We start from the raw sequence: 22,567 nt of genomic DNA, 5'->3' as shown, positions 1-22,567 counted from the left end.
CTACAAGTGTGTATCCCAATTCAGTTAAGACCGATCTCTTGGACCAAGGTATATGAGTCTCCTGAATGCATACTATATGTGGTCCTATATACTTTAGTTCAGCAGCCACTCTATGCCTTTTGTTCACATTGTTAAGTCCTGATACATTTAAAGAACATATTCTTAAGCGTTTCGTTGCCATTGAAAGATTCGAAGTAAAATTACCTTTATTCTAATATTTTGATTCATATTCAAAATCCAAATCATTTCTATACACTCATTTGAATCAAAAAGCGTAATACAACATGCCAAAATTAAATCAAAAGTAGACTTCTCACTTTGTAGTTCGCTGTGCCCAAGAACAGTTTTTCCCCACTTTTCCTCCCCATAGCACCCCACTGTGCCACCCTCAGCACCACCCCAAACTTAAGTGCCGCCCCCCTCCCCTACCCTTTGTTGAGGCGTTAGGACTTATGGTCCTCTTGATTGTAAGCTTGCCCCTTTTCCCTGCCTTCGCCCCCGGACTGAATGCTGATTTTTAGAAATAAGACATAGTATACTCAAATGTGTCTTCGAGTTGGGCTGTAGGCGAAACAGTATACATAATTAGCCACCTTTAGATAAGCCTCTGAAGTCATGGTATAATCATTATGTAAACTTTTCACTATATAGGCTTACACATTAAATAAGTCAGGTTACAATGAGTCCAGAAAGGTCTTAGCTGCCAATGATGTTATAAAGTAGTGGACTTTTCTTGTTGTTATGTGATGTCTTGTTTTACTTTGATCACTAATGTCACGTCCTGCACACTGTCACTTATGTGAGCACCTGAAACTTTTTCTGTGAGAAACTTTTTCTACAAAAAACTAAAATCATGAATAAATGAATATTGAATGAATTCCCTATATATTTATCTCCGTAGCCTGTAATTACTAAACGCTTTCATTTCTTTGATGGGATCCTGTTGGACATTTGTCAAACCATTGTGTGTTTATATACATTTGTTAACCCCAGGTTCAATTAATGGGGTACCCTTGTTTTTAGAACTACACTAAGGAATTACTGTAACATGGTAACCTCTTGTGGGAGATCAGTGGCTGACAAACCTTGTACTTTAGCTGGATCCAGCGTCATGCCCAAGTCAGAAAAGATATGGCCAAAGAATTTGAGTTTTGTTTTGTGCAACTCACATTTCTCAGCATTCAAAGTTAAACTTGCATCAGCACACTTGTGTATTGAGCTTTCTCATGTTAATTTTGGATAGCTTAAAAAATCAATATGTCATCAATTTAATTGAAAACAATCATCATGAAAGTTTGTATGATGTGTCGAATGACACTTGAAAAGGTTCTGCAGCTGATGACACACAGAAATGTAATAATTTATATCTGAACAAACCAATATGGGTAAAAAAGATGGTAATGTACCTGCAATTTTCTTTGAGATCCAATTGATGATATTCTTTGTTCAGATGAAGGCGAGAGAAGTCTTTAGGGCTATTTAGCTGTGTGATCATGTCAGCAATGTGCGGACTGGGGTTTCGTTCTCTTTCAACTGCCTCGTTAACTTGATACTTTTTTTAAAACATATTTTATTAAGTTTTCAAATAAGAACTTTCCAATATGGCATAAATGGTACAGTAGCAGAATTGTAGAAGTACAGCAATTTATAATCAGCAGAGTAACATTACTGCGTTTACAATTGGACAGACCTAGCCAACACATAAGTTCCCTCCCCCCTCCCTGTGTCAATTAACTAAAGATACCCATCCACCCTCCCGCCCCAGACTCACTACTGTGTTAACATAGTGTAGTGGACGGCAGACAAGTTATGTTCTGGTACATGGCTCCAGGTACTCAGCATACCAGGTTATGTATGGCAGTCCTGTAGGGATTGTGGGGAGTCTGTTACGTGTTGAGCCCATAGTGATGCCACGAGACCTTGGAGTGACACAGAATCTCAATGCAGTGATGGTTCAGTTGAAATAAACAGCCCCAACATTACATCCTACTCCAAAGAAATCTGAGTATTTCGTAAGCCTCTGTTTTCCTCCCTTCTGATTTCCATGCTTTCAACCCTCCCTCATCGGACAACCTCACCATGCCACGCCAAAGCTGTTGGGGGCTGTGCAGACTTCTATCGCATTGTGATTGATCTTTTTGCCAAAATTAACACCAGGTTGGGAAACCTAGACTGCGTTCCCTGATTCGTATGCTTTTTGCCGAACCCCAGAAAGCAGTATTCAACTGTGTCTCCTTCCGCAACATGCGCCACTTCACTAAGGATTTATAGCAAGGTTGCCCAAAAGGAGGTCAGTTGTGACATGCCCATATCATGTTTAGTAAGTCAGTGTCAGGTCTTGTCATTGGTTCTCTTCGGGGCTGTGATGATTGTCCTATAACCACCCTCACCAAACTCTCCTAGTGTCTGAGACCATTAAGACAGACTGCCAAGATCGTCCCGTGAGGGCGGGAAAGGAAAGGGACAGCTGGGAGGGAGATCTGAAATGACAAGAACAACAAATTTAGCAACCCCTCCCTAAGGCTACACAACGGAATATCCTATACTCCTTTCACTTGCCCACCCTCCCCTCTTTATTCTATTTTCCCTACCTGTGCAGGAAAAATATAGATCTTTGTATTTGGGGAGGAATGATGAGAGCCTTGACTGGGAAAGGCAGCCAACTGAAACAAGAAACATATAGGGACACAATGAACACTTGAATGCACAAGAAACCCTATTACACTCTCTTGTTGCTCCACCTACCACTTATGTACAGTGTTCTTCTTTTAGGCTAGCATTATTCCCCTGTGCAAGAGCTTGATAACATCTCCCCTGTATAGTTAAATACAAAGTGCAAATGTGAAGAAAATGATGTGACAAAGCATAAACCAAACGAACACATAAATGGGTTGAAATCACCCTTGTCACCTTCCCCTGATTAATCAGGGCGTTTCCTCCATGTCCATTAAGGTGACAGCTTGTCGCCTTATTATTAATGCAAAAAGAGTCTTTCCACACTCCTTGGCCAATACAGTCAATAATGTTCCAAGTTTCTCTGCCCTAAGCGCGTATTGCAATACACATTCCTTCAGTAACACGCTGTTGTGAATGACTCTACTTCAAAACCTATCCCCGCAATGAGAACGCGGAAAAGCGTCTCGTCCAACGGGAATAGGAACAATAACTTCAGTTCCTTCACAAAGTTTAAACCCTCCTTAGTTCCGTAGCAAACACAGTCTTCACCCGACCCAGCGCGGGGTGAAAATCAGACAGAAAATAAACGACCAAAGTTTTTCTCCATTACGGAGCTTACCGCTACCTCCACCTGTTGATAGGACAAGGCAAAAATTATCGGCACCGAGAAGAAATGCCGACTGTGTTTATTTCCGGACATCAACGTAATCAACGCCCTGACGCTTGACGTCTTTTCCCGGCTTTCTGGGAAACATAGTTCGTAACCTGTTGTTGCCGTTTTACACGCATTAGGCGGACGGCGTTCATGATCGGCAGAACTATGACAGTCAGCTGGTTGTGTGTGGCATTTGGGACATATATCTGCTGTGCCTGGGAACATCTTGCTCAATCTGTGCAGAGTCTAATACACTCTGTGTACAAACATGTATTGAATTAGTTTAAACTTGACGTTTTGGGATACTTTCTTAGGGTGTTCCGGTATTCGCTCCTATTCTTTGCCTGACAGTAGACATCCAATATCTCTGGTCCATTTGTCTCTAAGCTCCTGGAGTGGGATTGCCGCATGAGAACAGATAACTCTATACAACCACCTAGTTAATTGCCCCCATTGCCCATGGGATATAGCATGTGTATAAGATCATGTGTCTGGGGCTCTGTACCACCTGGTAACCAGGTACTTCTCACATAACTGCTGATGCTAGCGTGGAGGATATATAGCAAATTGGGAACCCCTTGCTCCCTGATAAATGTTTCATGGTCCATTAGCATGTTATCTGCGTACAGCATCCCAATCATGGTGACTCCCTCTTCTGATCATTTGGTCAGACATCTTGTGGTGACTATTCTGGACAGTGTAGGGATCCCTAACATTGGGATGTTAGGAGCATAGGGAGGTAGACCATTAGCATAAGAGACAGCTTTCTTCCAATAGGGGAAAATCAACTTTAACAGTGGTGGTGCTGTCAACAGAGGCTTTCCTCTTGGCAACAGCAAGTTGTGGAGCACACCTTTCTCCCTTGCTCTTTGTGACATCCCCATTTTCTGCAAGTGGCGTCCAGTATGAGAGCCACTGGAGTTGGCTCGCATAGCAATATGCCTTGAAGTCTGGAACACCGAGGACCCAGCTGATGTTTCAAAAGTCCTTATGTTTCAAAAGTCCCAACCTCCTACGCACCCTACCCCATATTAACTCCAATAGGAGCGTGTTTAGTGGTGTAAAGATGTGCGCTTGGATTAGTATGTGTATGCCAAGATACTTAAATGTGGTGTGCGCAATGGGAAACGTCCAGTGGCCAAAGTGAATGGGTTCCAACAGTGCGTGTCCTTAAAATAATAAGCATACGATTTTGACTCATTTATGGGTAGGCCTCAGAGGGCTTGAAATTGCTGAAACACCGTGGATAGGGTCTCACTGGCACCCTGCAGATTGTTAAGGTAAAGTATTATGTCATCCACGTAAGCGGAGAGAATATGAGTGGTGGCACCCTTTTTAATATCTCTGTCCACCGCAAACGAACGTATGTTAATGGCCAGTGGTGCAAGCGCCAACACAAACATCAGGGGTGATAGAGGGCATCCCTGCCTCATGCCTCTAGCTACCGGATAGGGCTGTGAGTTGTGGGCCCCCGTATGAGCCCATGTCGTGGGATTCGTGTACAGCAATCTGACCCAATTCATATACTCACCTGGTATCCCGAACTGCGGAAGGGCTTGCAGCATGTAGCGCCTGTGCAGAGTATCAAATGCCTGTCTCAGGTCTAGTGAGATACAGCCCACTGCTGCACCATCTGCTAGTACACAGGTTAGTACCTGGTGTATGTGTGTGGTATTAAGAGAGGTACTCCTGCCTACGAGCAAAAATGTTGCTTAGGATCTTATAGTCGGTATTTAATAATGAAATGGGACGATATCCTGACATGTCTATGGGGTCCCTCCCGGGCTTCGGTAGGGATGCATCCAATGCCTGCCATGTAGTGGGGGTAGCAAACCTGTCTCTAGTGCTGCGTGCTATAGTTTTTCTAGATGGGGGACCAATTGTATTGAAAATGCTTTGTAAAACTCTACAGGTAGGCCATCAAGCCCTGGGGTTTTGTTACATGGGATGTCTTTGATTGTCGATCGAATTTTGGTTTTTGTTATGGGCGCTGCCAGTGTTTTTTTCTGTGATATCCAGAAGCCTGGGGAACTCTAGGCCGTCGAGGAAGTTTACAAACTCCTCCTCCTGGAGCTCTGCGGAGCCGCATACAGTGCTTCATAATATTTCCTAAAGGCTTTATTAATGTCTAATTGCGTTTTAACGCTAGTTCTCTCTAACATGTTGACCTCGTGTATGGCGGCAGTGACCAGTGTATCCTGTATAATCCTCGCTAATAAGTCACCCGCCCTATCCACGTCTGCCTGTTGGTTTTTAGTGTAAGTGCTGTTGTCAATGGTTCGCAACTGTTCTAAGAGTTCTGCATGTCTTATATGAGCTTCTTGCAGGGCAGCATTGTTCGTATCGTCCAATACTGCGGCCTGTTCGAGCCTACCCAATCGGTCTTCTAGCTCCTGCTGCTCTCTATCTAATGTAACGCGGGCTCCCACTTTGGTACTAATGGCCACCCCACGGAGGACCATTTTGAAGGCCTCTCCTTCCACCTGTCTCGAGCTTGCTGTCTGAATTTTCTGTAAAGTAATTAGATATGTCGGTGGAGTGGGTGGTGCGAAGTACTGGGTCTTCTAATTTTAGCACCTCCAGCCTCCATGTCAGCTTCTTGTCGATCAGCACGTTCCTCAGCTCTGGCTGCCATGAGAACTCACTCCAGACTGAGGGTTTCTCTCCAAATTTGTCATCTCAATTAACTTGACAGACATCTGTTGATATGTCGATAACTTGGAGATGTGTCGCTTCTTTATCATTGAATTAATTTAACTTGCAGTGTTTGATGAGCGTATCAAGTCTCTCAACACATTGTTTCTCCAGCTTTCTGTCATTCTTGACTGAAAATATATCTTTGATGATCGACATTCAGTATTGGATTGAATTTGAGATTCAGTGCTTCTTTGATTTGACAGTATGTGACTTCATCAGTTTGCAGCAGTTTCTTTATTACCTTTTTTACTCCTTCACCGGCAACATTTGTGAGGTATGTATTTTTTTCTTATGTGTTTTTTCCAGTGCATCGATTAAATCATTGAATACTTCTATCCAGGCAGTCCATCTGTCACCAATCTTGGCTGTATGGAATGGAAGGGGTGGGCTTCATGACAGCAGCAGTGTTATAACCAGCTGTGTTACTTATTGATGAGAGTGGAGCCCACTCCAGCATTGTCAGCTGCCCACTTGGATCTGCACCTTCGTTGAGCACTAACTGCGTGCTAACATTTGGGTCATTTCACCTGCTCTCTGTTTGTGTGGCTCTATCTTTCACTTTGGCAGTGAGTTGCAACTTTGTTTCTTGCACACGGCCTTCACCACTGCCACATCTTTGCACTGTGTTTATTTTTGTGTGTTTTTCTGCTTTTAACCACAGCGTTCTCCTGCGCCTGGCTGTTGTCACTCATTGCACGTCTGCACTTGGTTGTCGCTGCCTTTAGTGTTTCCTTGTACCTTGTTGTTTTCACCTTTAGGGTTACTGTTTAGTATGACTTATAGCTCAGTGTTGCATTGAGGTGCAGTACTTTCTTCATGGCCTTACTAGCAGGTTTCTGGCCAGCCATGACTAAACCTCTCAGTGAGGCTTTCATTATCTTCTAAAGCATCACACTGAATGAAGTGACACTTTGATGCCACATACTGCAAACGTCAATCTTACTACAACTGAGACATGTGTGGCACGCATGATCAGTTTGCTGAACTATGGCAAACCGCCTGGAAGAGCACCGTTGATCTTCGGGTTACAGTTGCCAGTTGTAGCATCCTCCCCAGCCTGGGTACACATAAATGAATATGACACAAACAGAGCTTAGTTGTGCATGTCTTCATTGCTCTGTGTGTAACTGTGAACCCAGCATTCTAAACATTAACTATATCCACCAAACCCAAACATTTATGTTACAGTTCCACTGAGTTCATCAGGAGCCAAAAGGGTCCCATCATCACTAATTCACAAGACACTACACACGGTTGATTAGACAATTAAATAATATTAAGAGATTGTTAAATTGCATAGAAATAAAGGAGCAAAATGTACAAAATACATATGTAAACGTTCTGTAAAGGTGAAGGAATTTTAAATTAAAGGCTAAAAATGTATTTAGTATCTTTTTATTGATTTATGGGAGCAGTGAAAGTACATCAAACAGAACATAGTAGGGACAATCAGTGGCTTAAATTGTATTTAGAAACACTCCAACCATTGCATTATAATTAAAATGTTGTGTGACAAATGCTTATTTCTGTATTTTTTTGTGTGTTGTTTTGCAGTTCCAATCATCAAAACTGCTTTGACTGGAGTCCATGGCTGCCAGTGATAATTTAGGGAGGGGTCCCAGATTCCTATAATGATACAGTGTGGGTGCCAGAGTATCAGTAATGATTAAGTGGGGGTCCTCAGAAGTCAAAAAGTTAAGCACCACTGGATTGGATGGCACTCATTCATTTTACAGATAAGACATCAAGAAAATGTAGGACACCACCTGGTGGCAATGAGAAGTTACTCCAAAGGAACTGAAAAATATTATTTCAAGTGTAAGCAGAATGAATGCTCCAACACAAAACTTCTATTTTGACCGAAAAGCTAGAAACCCTGTTCCTACGTGTTCTTTTAGAATCACTGAGATGGAAATATCTGAATCTGCCCTTAGCTGCCACATCTTTTAGGAATGAAAAGGTGCTCTCAGAATAGTGCCAAAATATTGTTTTAGAGCCCTCCAGTCTGTTAACATAATTCATGCAAAAACAGCACTCCTTCTGAGAACTGGATTTGATGATATTGTTCCATGGCATCCTGTGATCTATCCCTGGGGTAAGTTTTAAAGGTTACTTTGCACAATCTGCAAATTACCAAACAGGATCTATGGTAACTATATAACCTTCAGTAACCCAACAGCACCAAAATACCAGAATAGAATTTTTCTGAAGGAACAAGACATCTCACCACTAACCCTGCCATCAAACGGTAAGTAGTAACGCGTAAAATCTTATTTGTGAAATACCACTGTGTGGATTGTGGAGGATTATATATTTATTGGCTTTTAGGCAGAATGTGTTTAATGCTGCTCAGTACTCAGCACATGAGAAATTGGATGGGCTCCATTGTTTTTTAAATACAAGAAGTATAGCCCAAATAGTACATTTCTCAGATTTTGTTCAAATTTTTAACAATACTCAGATTTAAATTGAAGTATAAAATAAAGTGTTGGATAATGCTTGAATTAATCTGAGCCCCTGGTAATTACTCAGCCATATCCCAGTCCATCTTTATTTTGCCCACCCTTTGCCAGGTCCTCCCTGAAATGCAAAACATGCAACCTAGTTAGTACTAATAATCAATAGTCGCTGAGAATAATTCAAGCATTTCATCATTTATTTGTATTCTTTAGTATGTCAATCTAAGTGGGACGGGTATACTCAGACGTGGTTCCTGTGCACACTGTGTCACTGGAACCAAGCTATACCTGGATGATTATTTCTAATCAGGACAAAACCAGTCCTGGGCTGTTTGTGTTCCATTTCAGGAAGGACCGCCCTGGCAGTTCAGGCTTGACTGTTCCACTGGAGCAGGGCCAATACTGATTTGCATATTACCAAGTCCAAACTGAGGTGGCATGATGTGCAGAATAATGATGGATTGGCATGTTGCCCAATGTAATTACCGACAAATTATTTCAAGCATTCCATCCATCATTTAAAATGAGGCAGTTTAATTTCTCTTTATTTTTTAAATAAAATTGCCTTTCAATTAACACCATTGGGCGCACATACTTTTTTGCTCTTTTTCCCATTTTTGCGCCCGGGGACATACAGTAAATGTAACTATTATTCAATGTAAGCTTTTATTAACACGCTTATGATTAAATGCATCAGTTCCAAACACTTAGGGCCTGAGTTAGATTTCAGAAGACAGGTTACTCCGTCACAACAGTGACGCATATCTCGTCTTCTGAAATATAAATCCTGTTATATCCTATTCCAATTTATATTTTGGCTGATGGGATATCCGTCACCGTTGTGTCGGAGTAACCTATCCCCCGGGATCTAAATCAGGCCCATAGACGTGTTCTAGATGGTTGCACTGTGTCTGATTCAAAAACATCCCTTAAGTTGAATGTAAGAACCTATTGTTATTGTGTTTCCAGGGATACAAATACACAATGCTTAACTTATGTAACCCTTCACTAACTGTCACTTGGAGAAGCGATACATTTTCAGTGAAACCTGTGAAGTATCTTATTTTTGTGATACCCACAAAGTTAGGTCGAATGTACCACGTTATCCAAATGCAGGAGACAAATGCAGGAGCATTTGCTCAAAGACTCATCTATTTACAACTGCAGTTGCATGCTTCAGAAAGTCCTTTTCTCCATGAAAGAATACAATTTAACTACCATAGGACTGTATGGCAAAAGATGGGCATCTCCAAGTATAATTTTATAAAGAAGGACAGTATCCTACAAAGTGAGCACTTGAAGTGCTAATGTACGACACAGTCTCCCCAACAGTTGTCTGATGTCTTAATAGTTGAAAAGCTGGTACAGAGCTATTTTACTGATTTGGACAGTGGTAAGTTGCAAAAACCTACATTACACATAACCGCTGCAGCAATATACCATAAAACAAATATGCACACACATTCTCATCACACACGACGACCTCTAGAAACCTGCTTTCATAATACAGTGGTAAAAGATGCTTACACCAAGAAGTAGAAGTGAGGGTGTAAGAATGTGTGCCTCCTTCAGTCGGTCTATTATTTCATTAGGTGAATTCATTTTCTTTTAACAGAACACAGCAGTCCAGGTGGAGTAGAGTGCAGGAAGATATTTTATTTCCATTTGACACTTTTTTTGAAAAACCATTTCAATCTTTTTTCATCATGTTGTTATGACAATGTGTTAGGCAAAAGGAGAGAGCCGACACGTGTTTCTCCCTTTATGGCAGAATGAGCCAGGGCTTTCTTAAGGCTAGTTGTAGTGTTCAGAAGTCATACAGTCTAATCATCCCAGATTTCTTCATAATGGTATGTGGCATTACTCATAATTCAAGATCTCAAAGTTAAGTCCCAGGGTAAATCCAAGCGACGGAGTGTTTCCGTGGATCTCTGGACTATTTCTTTTTTTTCCTGAAAACCAAGAAGTGCCTTGCCTTACCACAAAGAATGTCAAATAGTGAAAGTGAAGCATGTTTTGCAACACAGGCACACAAGTATTATTTAAGAAATGTTTCTGCCACAGTTTTGGGATGACTGGTATCTTTAATAGCTGGAGACCTGGAACAGTGGTATTTTAGCAGCTCAGACTGTGGCTGCATGTCACTGGAACTTTAAAAATGTCCTACTTGTGGCTGGAAGTGTTGAAGTATTTGCTGAGATCTCTGAAGTGATTACAGACCACATGTAGCCAATTCATATATTAAATATAAATAATAACAATACCAATGATAGTAATACCAATGCCTATAATGCTAATACTAGTAATCCTATTACTACTACTACTAATAATAACAACAATAATGAGAACTTAGAAAAACTACATGTTATAATAAGAGCAGAACTCGGGGTACTCCATGAAAGGCACTGAAGTCCCTGACCTTTCATAGATGCTTCAGTGATACTAAAAAGGATTGTGAATTATGCAGCAAGGAACGAAAATAACGTATGGGAAATAGTTTTGAGAGGGGGTTAACTTGTTTGTGAAATATTGTGATTTATACTCTAGAGTGATTTGAGAGGTATCTTTGAATTAGTATTGATACATTTCATTTCAGACACGTGCATAGTTAGACGAAGAGCACACATAGGGCCCTATTCACATTCAAAGACAGAAAAGTAAGGACAGAGAGTCAGGTCTCTGCTTGAGTGTATTTTTCAAAGCTTTATCCATTTATAAATATTCACAGATGTAGTACTCGAAAGTTGAGCATTGTGCATGTTTCTACGTTTATACCGGGAAGGTCAATTGACTGCTAACCCCATGTAGAATTCTCAATTGAAGTGAAGTATGCAAAGAGGGAATGCAGCCCTGTGGGCAAACTCACACTTTTTGTCATATGCAGGGTAAACACAAAATGGAGAATGCTTTTCCCTTTCACTTCCACTAAATGCCGGGGTAATTTCTGCTCCTTACCATCCTGGAAGGGGAATCATGTCAGCCCTATGCCGGAGTAAATCTTTGACCATTTCCAAGGTGGAAAGTAATCTGATTGAAGTTTGAGAATAAACACAAATGTAAATATTTGTGTGCATCCTACACTTTCAAGGTAAACTGAATTATCCCAGATGAAATGGAGGTAGAATGTGCTGCTTAGTGGCAAATGTGTCCTTTTTAAAGTGCCCATAATTCGAGACCTGGTATTGCATGGCTCGGTGACAGCAAACAATTCTTTAAATACTTTGCTCATGGAGTAAAAGAAATGCAAGCCTGAAATAAGTTGTAAAAGTTCCTGAAAGCATCTTACAACAAATTACTTTTTGGTCCCTAATACATAATGGCCTGTGCCTAGAACGTGGCATCAAAACAGAAGTATTGCAGGACTGTCGTATGAACTTTGCTCTTTGGTGTTACAAAAGCATCTTTGCAGCTGCTGTAACACATCATGCTTCTGGGGATACTGTGGGGATTCACTCCCTGAATGGAGTTTCCTGTTTTACAGGATGGCAAGCTTCATACAAAACATGCATTTTCTCAGGCCCAAACCTCACCATGTGACATTTTCCCAGAAAAGAGAAAATTACTTTGGGTTGGGCATAATTTGTCTCCGTACCAGTGGCTTTAGAATGGTGCTGTGAGGTGACATTTAGGATTTCACCTCCTGCCACTGTGACCAAAGGATACTGTTCTCTGATTTATGAAACTCTGTTTACAAACCAGAAGATTCAAATTGCAAACAGGTCTGTGTTTTGCAATGCTGCTGATATGGTAATCAGGAGCACTAAAGTGTATATGGGTAGAAGCTTGCAATACCTTAAGCTTTGTGAAAATGAAATAGACAAGATGTATTTTGTGTCCTCTGTGAATGGATGCAAATGCAGAACTGGAGTCTTGCGAGGGACAGCATACACTGTCCCTGACTTCACGTTCTTTTTCTGTAAACCCATTGTTTTGTTGAAAAATAGCCTTTGCTCCTTCAAGGAACAGGAGCTGCTTTCAAAAAAACAAATACTTCAGACAGGAAAGACATCTGGGGCCTTTGTGACTCTCAAATAGGAGGGAGATGCCTCCTTGACATTATTTGCAATTCAGAAAGAGTTGCAAAATCATTTTAGCAGTTGGAAACACTGGCCCATGAATACGCAGGTTTAGAGCCTCCAGCACAGATTCAGATTGTAATGCCCATAGGCGTGTCACCTTAATCTGCCCTGCAATATACCAGTCACTCAGGGGCAAGAAGGACCTCACCAGTTTGAATGCAATCAAGGAATAAACCCACTCTTGCTTGGTTCTCCCGGACACAATTCACAGCCGGAATGCATGGAAGAGCTCCATCACACGGTCAGAGTGGGGCATTGGGACCCCAACTTCCAATCAGCATTCTCAGGAGCATGCATGCTCACTTACGTAGTGTGCTTATATGGACACAACTAGGATGGGTTTTATGTCTTAAGGTGCGCTGTGAGGAGTTTGCACCTGGGGGGGTCTGTGGGGCTGCTAGTTATTCCACTTCTAAGAATGGTGAAACTATGCCCATTAATAGCCCAACAGAACTAACATTAAACAAATGTAACTTGATGATTTTTAAATAGTAAACAATCTGTTGCTCTCCTTTTCAGAAATGAATACACTACTGCTAGCAGTGATTCTGGCTTTGGGACTGCATTGCTCTTCTGCACAGGTAAGAAAAATAAATATTGTATGAGGTGTGATCAAAGAAAAGGAAACACTTCAGGTACATAAACTCACTGAACTAATCACAAAGCTACAACTATGCATAACACTTCGTTGTTTGGGGATATATCTGGCATTTCAGACCTGGTATGTCAGATAAAACAACCCCAAATGATTGTTTTTGCTTTTCAGGAACAACTGGAAGCACTGATTTCACTGTATTTTTAATCTTTGGTACTATCTGTTTTCAAAACAGTTGTAGGCCTTTCTCTAAGCATCTTTCTGTGATCGATGCTGCTTCGATGATCTACTTTGACCATTGAAAATCACTTAGAATGCCATTGTGACCATCCACAAGGTCCCTGGACCTCCATGCCCTACTTCCACCCTCAAATTAAAAGCCTTGGTCACCTCATATGGCTTCAGTTCTCTGTTCACTTCATGTTTCTGGATAGTTGTTCACAGCTGAACTCAGAGCAAACCCTTAATCTATGTCAAGGGGCACTATCAGTATCATAGAGTTTCACTTTCTGGAACTCAGATATCAGGATTGTGGAAAACAAACATCATCGTGCTTATTGATGCCTTCAGAATCAATGTCCTTCAATAAAGAGCTGCACCAAAGACACCTGTTCTTAGTTTGACACTGTTGTGGTGTTAACACATGACTATAGAAGCTGCTTTGCTTCATACAGGAGGGTCAAGAAATGTATCACAAATATCTCCTGTGTCCCATGCGGATGCCTCTAAGGGTTCTGTATGCCAGTTAACTGAAATGTATGCACTGCCTTTGGTTAAAACATTTACTCAGAAAGTCCACAAGTTAGACTACAAGCAAAAAGAAGAGGCAAGAATTGCACGGCGTTTCATAGTACATGCTGCCGACACCATAATGTCAACCAGAGCTATGGCACAGGCAATTTCTGAGCTTATGTAGCGCCATGAGGTTTCTTTCCTACTGCCGCTGCTTTTGTATACACCAGCACTGTTTATAATAATGAAATAGGGCAAATTGGGCATAAATAGTACATGTATTAGCACTGTCATATCTTGGTGTCTTAAGATTAAAAAAAGGCAGTGTGACACTGATTTGCAATAAGAAAATACTAAGCACCCACAATATATATTTAAAATAGAAATTTTGCATTTTTTCTGAAACATAGAGCAGCAGGAAGATGGTTAAATGTCCACCAATAACATTTTATATGCAGCAATAACATGTTAACGAGGTTCAAATACTTCTCAATCCTTGTACTTGCTTGACATTGGGAAAAGCCAATGGAGCACTGTACAGGATCAAAGAGAAGTATAAAGTACTCGAGTGAGAGGAGAAGTAGTTGGCATGTGGATGGTTAATGCACTGTGATTAAGAGCCTGATTAGGAGTTTGGTGGACGGGTTACTCCATCACAAATATGACAGATATCCCATCCGCTGTATTACGAGTTCCAATATATTTCATTGGCTATCATGGAACTCGTAATATGGTGGACAGGATATCCGTCACGTTTGTGACGGAGCAAACGTACTCCAAACTCGTAATCAGGCCCTTAGTGCGCTTTGAAGAATTGAGCTTTCAAATCTTTCAAAAATTGGCGCAGCTTAGGGGCAGTCCAGGTGGATATGTGGATGTTGTTACTGACCCTGAGTACATAGATGGGATATACCTGCTGCATTTTTTTTTTCTTTTTTTACACTTCATAATTTGCAATCTCAAGGTGTTCTGGCTGTGGGTTTGCCTGTGCCAAGAGTCACTAAAGATTGTGAGCGTGTCTGCAAGATAAGCAGTGGTGCCAGTCGTGGTGGCCTTGTAAATGATGAAGCTAGTTTTGAAGATGGTGCAGGCCAACAAAGGAAGCCGTTGGAGCTCCATCAGGATGGGGGGGATGTGATTATATTTATGCAGGCCTTGGATGAGACATGCTGTGCCCTGTAGAATGTCTTTAAGGGTTGCTATTGTGAAGTCTGGGAGGGCATGATGATGATATACATATAAAAAAAAAGAGCAGGCCTTGATTACATATTCAGAGCACTGTCTATGTTTGCACTGGATTGCCTCTCTATCTCAGTGCACTTGGGACAGACCAGAACAGCTTGCTCTGTCGCACTAAAAAATAAATTGTTCTCAGGGCTAGTGCAAACATTGACAATTCGTGCCTGCGCTAAGGTGAGCTTGTTAGTGAGAGGCAGAGCCTGGCGTGAAACCAGTACTCCATCTTTTAGTGGAGACTGATGAGCTCCTGTTTGAAGAGGGGGTTGGTATCCACCCATCCAGAAGGGTATTTGAAAATCTCTCTAGTGGCCGGCTTTCCCTTCCTTGGGATGTCCATGGGGTGCACACTGATCGTGTGCCAACCCTAAGTGGCCCTCAGTCAGCACACCTTCCAACACCTTCCTTGCCTCTGCTTTCGTGTCTAAATTATGGTGCAAAAAGAAAATGTGGGAACACCCCAGTGTAGTAACTTTTTCTCAATATGTGTGCCAGTGTGACTCATATTATAGAAGGGGCAAAACAAGTGTCTGTGGAATCTTCTATAGTGCAAAAGTATCTGAGACACAAAACGAGGGTGCCAATGTGAGTTCTAGCCCTTACACTTTCTGTTTGATGGATTTGTGCTGAGGAATTGATCTTAGGTTTGTCTTTTTTATGTTCATTTCCAAGGGTGCAATAGCCATAGGTCTTAGCCTGCCTCATATATGCTAGCATCTTCTGCAAGTGGGTTTTATGTACCCTGCTGGGCTGTAATACTTTTGTGGGCCTCTTTGTCTCTGCCTTGTCGTTTTCTTTCTTTCTCTTGGTATTCTCTGAGGCTCTGTAAAATGTATCAAGCCTAGCTCCTATTGAGAGTCGCATACACAAACACAGGCATGCTTGTGTCAGTGTTTACTATTGTTATGCAGACTTTAACCTCATTAAGTGGCCTTAGTCAGAACCTATATAAAGATTGCTCCAACTGATCATGGCAATGTAAAACAAACATCTCTACACCGAAGGATTCCTTGGAACAATATTTTAAATATTACGATACCAGGGCTCCTTTTTAAGGATCCTAGTCAATAGCCATTAAGGTATGGTCCCTACGAGGTATCAGCTATTCAATTCCTTGAACCCTAACAGCTAGCCTTGTGCTAGATTTCGGTAGCAGCATGAAGTTTAACCATGGAGTATCCTGCAGGCAGTACTTAATTTCATTTCAGCAGCAGTAATCCCCTGTCCCTCTTTATTTTAAACCTGTTAAAGATATAGCCCGCCCCTTCCTGACTATTGTGCTTCCATCTCACTTTTTAGGCCAGTTGATGATGGAGCAGATGAGAGACCTCTTCCTCACTGGCACAATCAAGACTCAGCGGCTTGCGTCTATTGAAAAACAACCTGCAATAAATGAACAAGAACATATAATAACCTTAAAGCTGATGTAGCAGTCTCTAACTGCCATTGAAGAAGCGCTCCAGCGTTATCAAGGGAGCGGGTCTTTAATGGCTGATAGAGCCCGCTACGGAGAACTCTAAAACTATTAGAACATTCTGCCACTAGAGTGCAGAATCTTTTAATATAGCCTTATAGCCCGCCGTAGCAGGCTATACTGGCTATTAAAGGCCCTGTCCAGCGTTAAACAAGGGAGAGGGACTTTAATAGCCAGTATAGCCTAGCTACGAAGGGCTATCCGGCTTTTAGAACATTCTGCCACAAGAGGACAGAATGCTATAACAAATAAAACAAAGCCCTCAGGGAGTGCGAGGGGATTGAAAAACCCTCAGGCTCCCTGAAGCCTTTGTTCACAGCCCGGAGTACAACGGAGATACCAACATTCCAATGTTTTAATATGGCCTTAGAGCCCGCCGTAGTTATGGTATAGCCCAGCTACGAAGGGCTGTAAGGCAATTAGAACATTCTGCCACTAGAGGGCAGAATGTTGTAACACAAAAAAACAAAGCCTTATGGGAGCGTGAGGGTAATTGGAATCCCCTCAGGCTCCCTCAAGCCTTTGTTCTCAGCCAGAGCTGTGAACAAAGAAAGATTGGAATGTTGGAGCTCCAGGCTTATACCAGCCATTACAAGCCCAGAGCACTCCATTGTTTTCAATGGAGCTCCCAACATTCCAATGTTCTAATATGGCCTTAGAGCCTGCCGCAGCGGGCTATTCCGGCTATTAAAAGCCCTCTGAGGCGTTAAAGGCCCAAGTGGAAGGCAAGGGACTTTAACAAGGCAGTGGGACTTTAATAACCGGTATAGCCCTGCTACGAAGGGCTATGAGGCTATTAGAACATTCTGCCACTAGAGGGCAAAATTTTCTAACAAATAAAACAAAGCCTTCAGGGAGCGCGAGGGGATTTGAAATCCACTCGGGCTCCCTGAAGCCTTTGTTCATAGCCAGAGCTGTGAACAAAGAAACATTGGAATGTTGGAGCTCCTGGCTTATACCAGCCATTATAAGCCCGGAGCCCTCAATTGTTTTCAATGGAGCAACCAACATTCCAATGTTCTAATTTGTAAAACAAAGGCCTCACAGAGACTTAGGGATTTGAAATCCCCTCAGGCTCCATGAGGCCTTTGTTCACAGCAACATTGGAATGTTGATGCTCTGGGCTTCTACCAGCAATTAGAAACCCAGAGCACTCCATTGTCTACAAAGAAGCAATCAGCATTCCAATGTTCTAATGTAGGCAGGAACCTAGATGAATGGACAAACAAGATGAATAGAGCAAAGGAAATATATGGGGCAGGCAAGCATTACCTGGAGACCCTGGAAGTAACGTAGGCAAACCAATACCTACTCACTCTCTGCTAAGCACACAAAAATGAAACCAGTACACACCTCTCTGTCCTTGGCATAAACACAATATTTACAGTATCAGTACAATAAATTGCAAATGCAAACACCGCCTTATAATACTTCTATTACCATTAACCGCATAGTCAAGAACAGCTTGACAGTTGCACTCATGCTTCTCAATGCAGCTAGTCATGTTTCATTTGGAAACCTACAGAACATTGCCAGATAGATAATAAACATACAAATAGAAAAATATATACATCGATAGAGATCTTTCACATGAGGGAGCATGGCCCATTATAAACTGGCTTGCAAACCACTGTTCATATTCTGTGGTACGTAAGGCCTTGCAAATAATACTGCACATGTTAAGGGATTTGTAGCACAGAGAGTGGATGCCCACAAAGCCACCATTGTCTTGTTTTGATTGGACCAGATTTTGAGCCTTATGTCTTCCACTACCTGTGAGTGTACTTTAAAGGGGCCAATCCGTGAAAGATGTCAAAGCCCAAACAGATATCATCAAACAAAGGATCATTCTTGTTGGTGATTTCCAGGGATGCAGGACTGTACAAGGGGAATTGTATTGCTTCTGTACACTTCATGTGGTTGACATAACCTCATCTCAGGACACTAAACTGTATGCATGCTGTTCTCACAGCATGTTTGAACAGTGCATGCTATTTGGAAGCATAAGGTCAATTATTTACATTGATTATATTTTCAGAGCTTTGTTCCTGGACTGGAAACTGACAATGCTGACATTCAAAATGCGATTTGCAACAAACACAATGAATTGAGGCGAATCGTCGACCCACCTGCCAGCGACATGCGAAAAATGGTGAGATACATTTTACATTCATATTTAAATTAACAAATAGGGATGGAATGTTAATTTCATGGATGTAGAGGAAAATATATTCACCTTCTCATCCAATTAAAGTGGTTCCCAGGAGTTAAACATATGTCGGGAGATAAACCAAAATTAATCTTACCCCTGTGTCGGCAGACCCCACCCCAGTCACTGAATACCCCAAAATACTCCTCTTATCTTTATTTGACCTAAAAACGTCATAAAAGTACAGATTCAAAATGAAATAAAATCATCATTACAATATATATCATTTACCAGATTGTATACAAAAAAGTTAAAAATTCATAAACCTTTTCAAGTAGAATCCTCCTCACCATATATGACAACTGAAATGAAAACTTAAGGTTTCAATATAGTTCATCCAGTTGTTAGTGGTCTGCTTCGCCAAGGAACTTCCTGGTCTCCAAAGCACTTTGAATAACACTAATTTCAGCTAGACAGCACTTTTCTGTTAGAAGTTGCTGTAGTCTCTTGAGCTCTATCCTGCATTGTTTATTGTTCAATGATCTTCAAAGTCAGAAATAGATCATGTTTCCAAGCACCAGAAAATAATGTGCAAAATAAAAAACAGTGCAATGTCCTTTGCTTTGAAGGGTCATTGAATTGCCATAGAAGGCAGTGTCTAGAGGTGTAGATACTACAAGGAAACAAAACTAGAGTGTGTATGGTGTTCAGTCTGAGGCGTGTCCTGTACAACATATGTTGAGGATTTTTTTACAAAAAGCAGATACGGTTCTCGTTTCTTAAGTGTTAGTAATTTACTGTGAGAGAGCACAGATGTTTTGCACAGCCCCAGGCTAACATTTTCCCAATGTTTGAGATACAGCTGTTTAACCTTCTCTTTGGTTTAGGCCCCGTAGATTCCGGGTCTGAAAAGAGCCAAGTCCCAAAATATATATATAATAATGTTGACATTAATGATGTTTAAATTACACATTGAACGATTTGATAGTATGCACAATGTATATAAGATTGCAAATGTTACATGTACGTAAATGGATTGGTCATGTGGCTGTAACAAGTACAGTGAGTATACCTTTATTTCTTCAAATAAAACCAATTTTAAAAAAAATGTGGAGTGCTAAGTATGATGTATTTTAGTCTGAGATTTTAATATCTGAATAAACAGGGCCTTCGGTGAGTGCGTTCAGTGTTTTTTCTGCATGTGTCAAAAATTGTGCAAGTATTCAAAATAGGATCATTTGGAAAACGAATAATGGCTTGCCTGCATGCCCTGATATTCCATTGAATAAAGGGCTATTACAGCAGTGTTATTCCATTAGAGAGGATAGGACAAATGCATGACCAAATGAGCATACTCGTTGTAGCTGAGCTTAAACCAGCTCACATATGACCTGCCCTGAAATTACCATATGAATACACCCGGCTGGCAAGTTTTCAGAGTGCTCCTTGTTTGCAGTGTGCTTAGGTTTGACACGTCCTTGCTTTTTATATGATGTCTTGAGTGGCACAAAATGCCCCAGCAATGGAATTGCCTTCCGTATTAAAACCAAATGCCACATCAGTATAATCAATAAATCCACAAAAAACAAGAAACAAGCTTATGCTAAACAAATGTAAAGCAGAACTGACCACAACAACAGAGGGAGTTGCCTCAGCTGATAACCTGCCTGGTAGTCACTGTGCCAGTAGCAATCACCCACAGTCAGTGATGTTACAAAGCATGATGGAGCTCCCCTGCAGAAAGTGGCGAGGGCACCCTGAGACTCCCATATCTCAGAATTATACATGACATTTGGTTAAAACGAGTTCCTCTGAAGGGGGGAAGGGTTGTGGTCCCCTTCACCGCACAGGGTGCAGGAACCAGCATTACACCCCTAGCCACACTGCAGCCTTTCTCATTGCCAAGAACGTGCTGAAAACCCTGTTCTTATGGTGGAGGAGGTGTTATTTTGCTTCAGGCTCATGTAACACTTTTCTCCTTTTTACTTACCTCAGCATTCTGCTGAAACCACCCACCCTAGGCTTATTAAGTTCTACTTACTTGATTCAGGTGCTTGCAGTATTCAGTGTCATTAGGATCATCCCTCACTTCTGGTCCTTGCTCATATATGGACCAATCCCATCTGACTCATGGTTCTGGCGGGACTCCAATTTGTAATAGAACTCATGAACTCTCAATTGATCCCCTTCCGGGATCAGATCTTCATTGGAGCAAGATTTCTGACAGATCGTGGAATAGTGACTCTGCCAGACAGGAGAAAAGTGAAGATTACGGATGAGATCTCACCGCTGTTTATAAACATCAGTGTACCCCGGTAGCGACCTATGGCGCTGAGATATGGGGGACGGTATACAGCATGAGGAGAATAGATTCTGCAGAAAAATACTGAATGTCCCTATTTCAACCTCCCAATATATATCTCATAAAGTGTTCAATAATAATTTTATTTCTGATTTTATCAGGGCTCGCCCAGCACTTATGTGGATTGCTGTATGGAAGAACAAAGCAGCCACCCTGATCCAGTCAATCATTAAGGACTGCTTAGGTTGTGCTAGGGGCCCAGATATCCCGTGGTTGGGTGGCGTGTTGAGCAGTTTGCGCAGTATAAATATGGAAAGCATTTTTGGGGACCCTTCACTTGCTGCTTTAGTCGCAAAAAAGGATATGCAGAATGCTCTGTACTCCTTATATAAGACCGAGCATGAGGCAGTAGAGGTCAGTAAAACTACTGTGCGTAACTATATGGCCATTGAACATTATAAGCACCCACTCCACATCTATTTGTTACTACCGATGACTCGCTGGGAGACAAGTTTATTTGTTTTGTATTCTCCTTCCCACTTGGTGATTGTTCTAATTTAAACTCAATCCCGTGTCCGTGTGATGGGAGGAGTGAGCAATCTGTAAAGCATTTTATATTCTCCTGCAAATTTTATATCAAATATTTTAAACAGTTTTTATGCTCGTATTTTAATAAGAGAAGACCAATTAGTTTAGAGGCAGCATTTGATTCCATGTTAACTTTAGATGATGAGGACCTTATTTTTTGCACTTGCACTTTCCTAAAAACGGCAGTAAGGGCACGCAGTACAAGACTGAGAGTAATGTAAGTAGTTTTGTACTGTGATGATCCTAAATTTTGCACTAAATCACTTATGATCTGTATAATGAATGTATTTAGACTATTTGACCGGTTAAAATCTTAATATGTATGCAATGTATTTTATATTGTGCTTTTATGGGTACTGTGGTACCCGAATAAAGATTGACTGACTGCTTCGATTCTAAGCACAAGTCAACTTTTAGGAAGCGGTGCTCTGCTACGCAGCTACTTCCACAGTCTATGGGTGTAGCGCAGATTCTGAACATTCTTCAGGGTGGTGTCTCATTGGGGCAAAGAGTTTCAATCTTAAAAATACAGTTGGAAGCAGTAATCGCCTTCACAGCTTCCCAGGGTAACCTGGGGGATGACCAGGGGCTGATGTAGAGGCTGTTGAAGGTTTTTTTTAACATCTGTCTCTGAGTATTCCTTCTCTTTCAAACTTGCAAGCTCTCAATTATTCCAGAGCCCAGAGAGGCCCTCCTTTTGTGCCCCTTCATTCTATCAACATCAGAATCCCAACTCTAAAGGTGCTCTCTTGAGTTAGGCTAACTCTCTTATAAACCTTCTCCTTTAGGATATTTGGGAACAATATTTTGCTTTGTACCGGATAGTCATTGATCCCTAAAATTAACTCTCCTTTCCATCTTTAACAGAAGTTTATTCTCCTGGTGTTTTAACGGAAGTTTATTCTCCTGGTGTTATATCCCAATC

The 22,567-nt window shown here is 41.4% G+C and overlaps 1 protein-coding gene across 1 annotated transcript in view; it reads left to right on the top strand.

The window, feature by feature from the left end:
- Positions 1–8,210: 8,210 nt before the first annotated feature.
- LOC144763916 (cysteine-rich secretory protein 3-like) overlaps positions 8,211–22,567 on the top strand; it is a 115,424-nt gene continuing 101,067 nt past the window's right edge. The window contains exons 1-3 of the mRNA XM_078649950.1: positions 8,211–8,276; positions 13,086–13,147; positions 18,642–18,755. Of these exons, the coding sequence (XP_078506076.1) occupies positions 13,088–13,147; positions 18,642–18,755 (174 nt within the window). The 5' untranslated portion in view covers positions 8,211–8,276; positions 13,086–13,087. The remainder of the gene's footprint in view (positions 8,277–13,085; positions 13,148–18,641; positions 18,756–22,567) is intronic.

This window comes from Lissotriton helveticus, chromosome 6 (assembly GCF_964261635.1).
Source record: "Lissotriton helveticus chromosome 6, aLisHel1.1, whole genome shotgun sequence".
Classification (NCBI taxonomy): Eukaryota; Metazoa; Chordata; class Amphibia; order Caudata; family Salamandridae; genus Lissotriton; species Lissotriton helveticus.
This window is presented reverse-complemented; position numbering and strand designations above follow the sequence as displayed.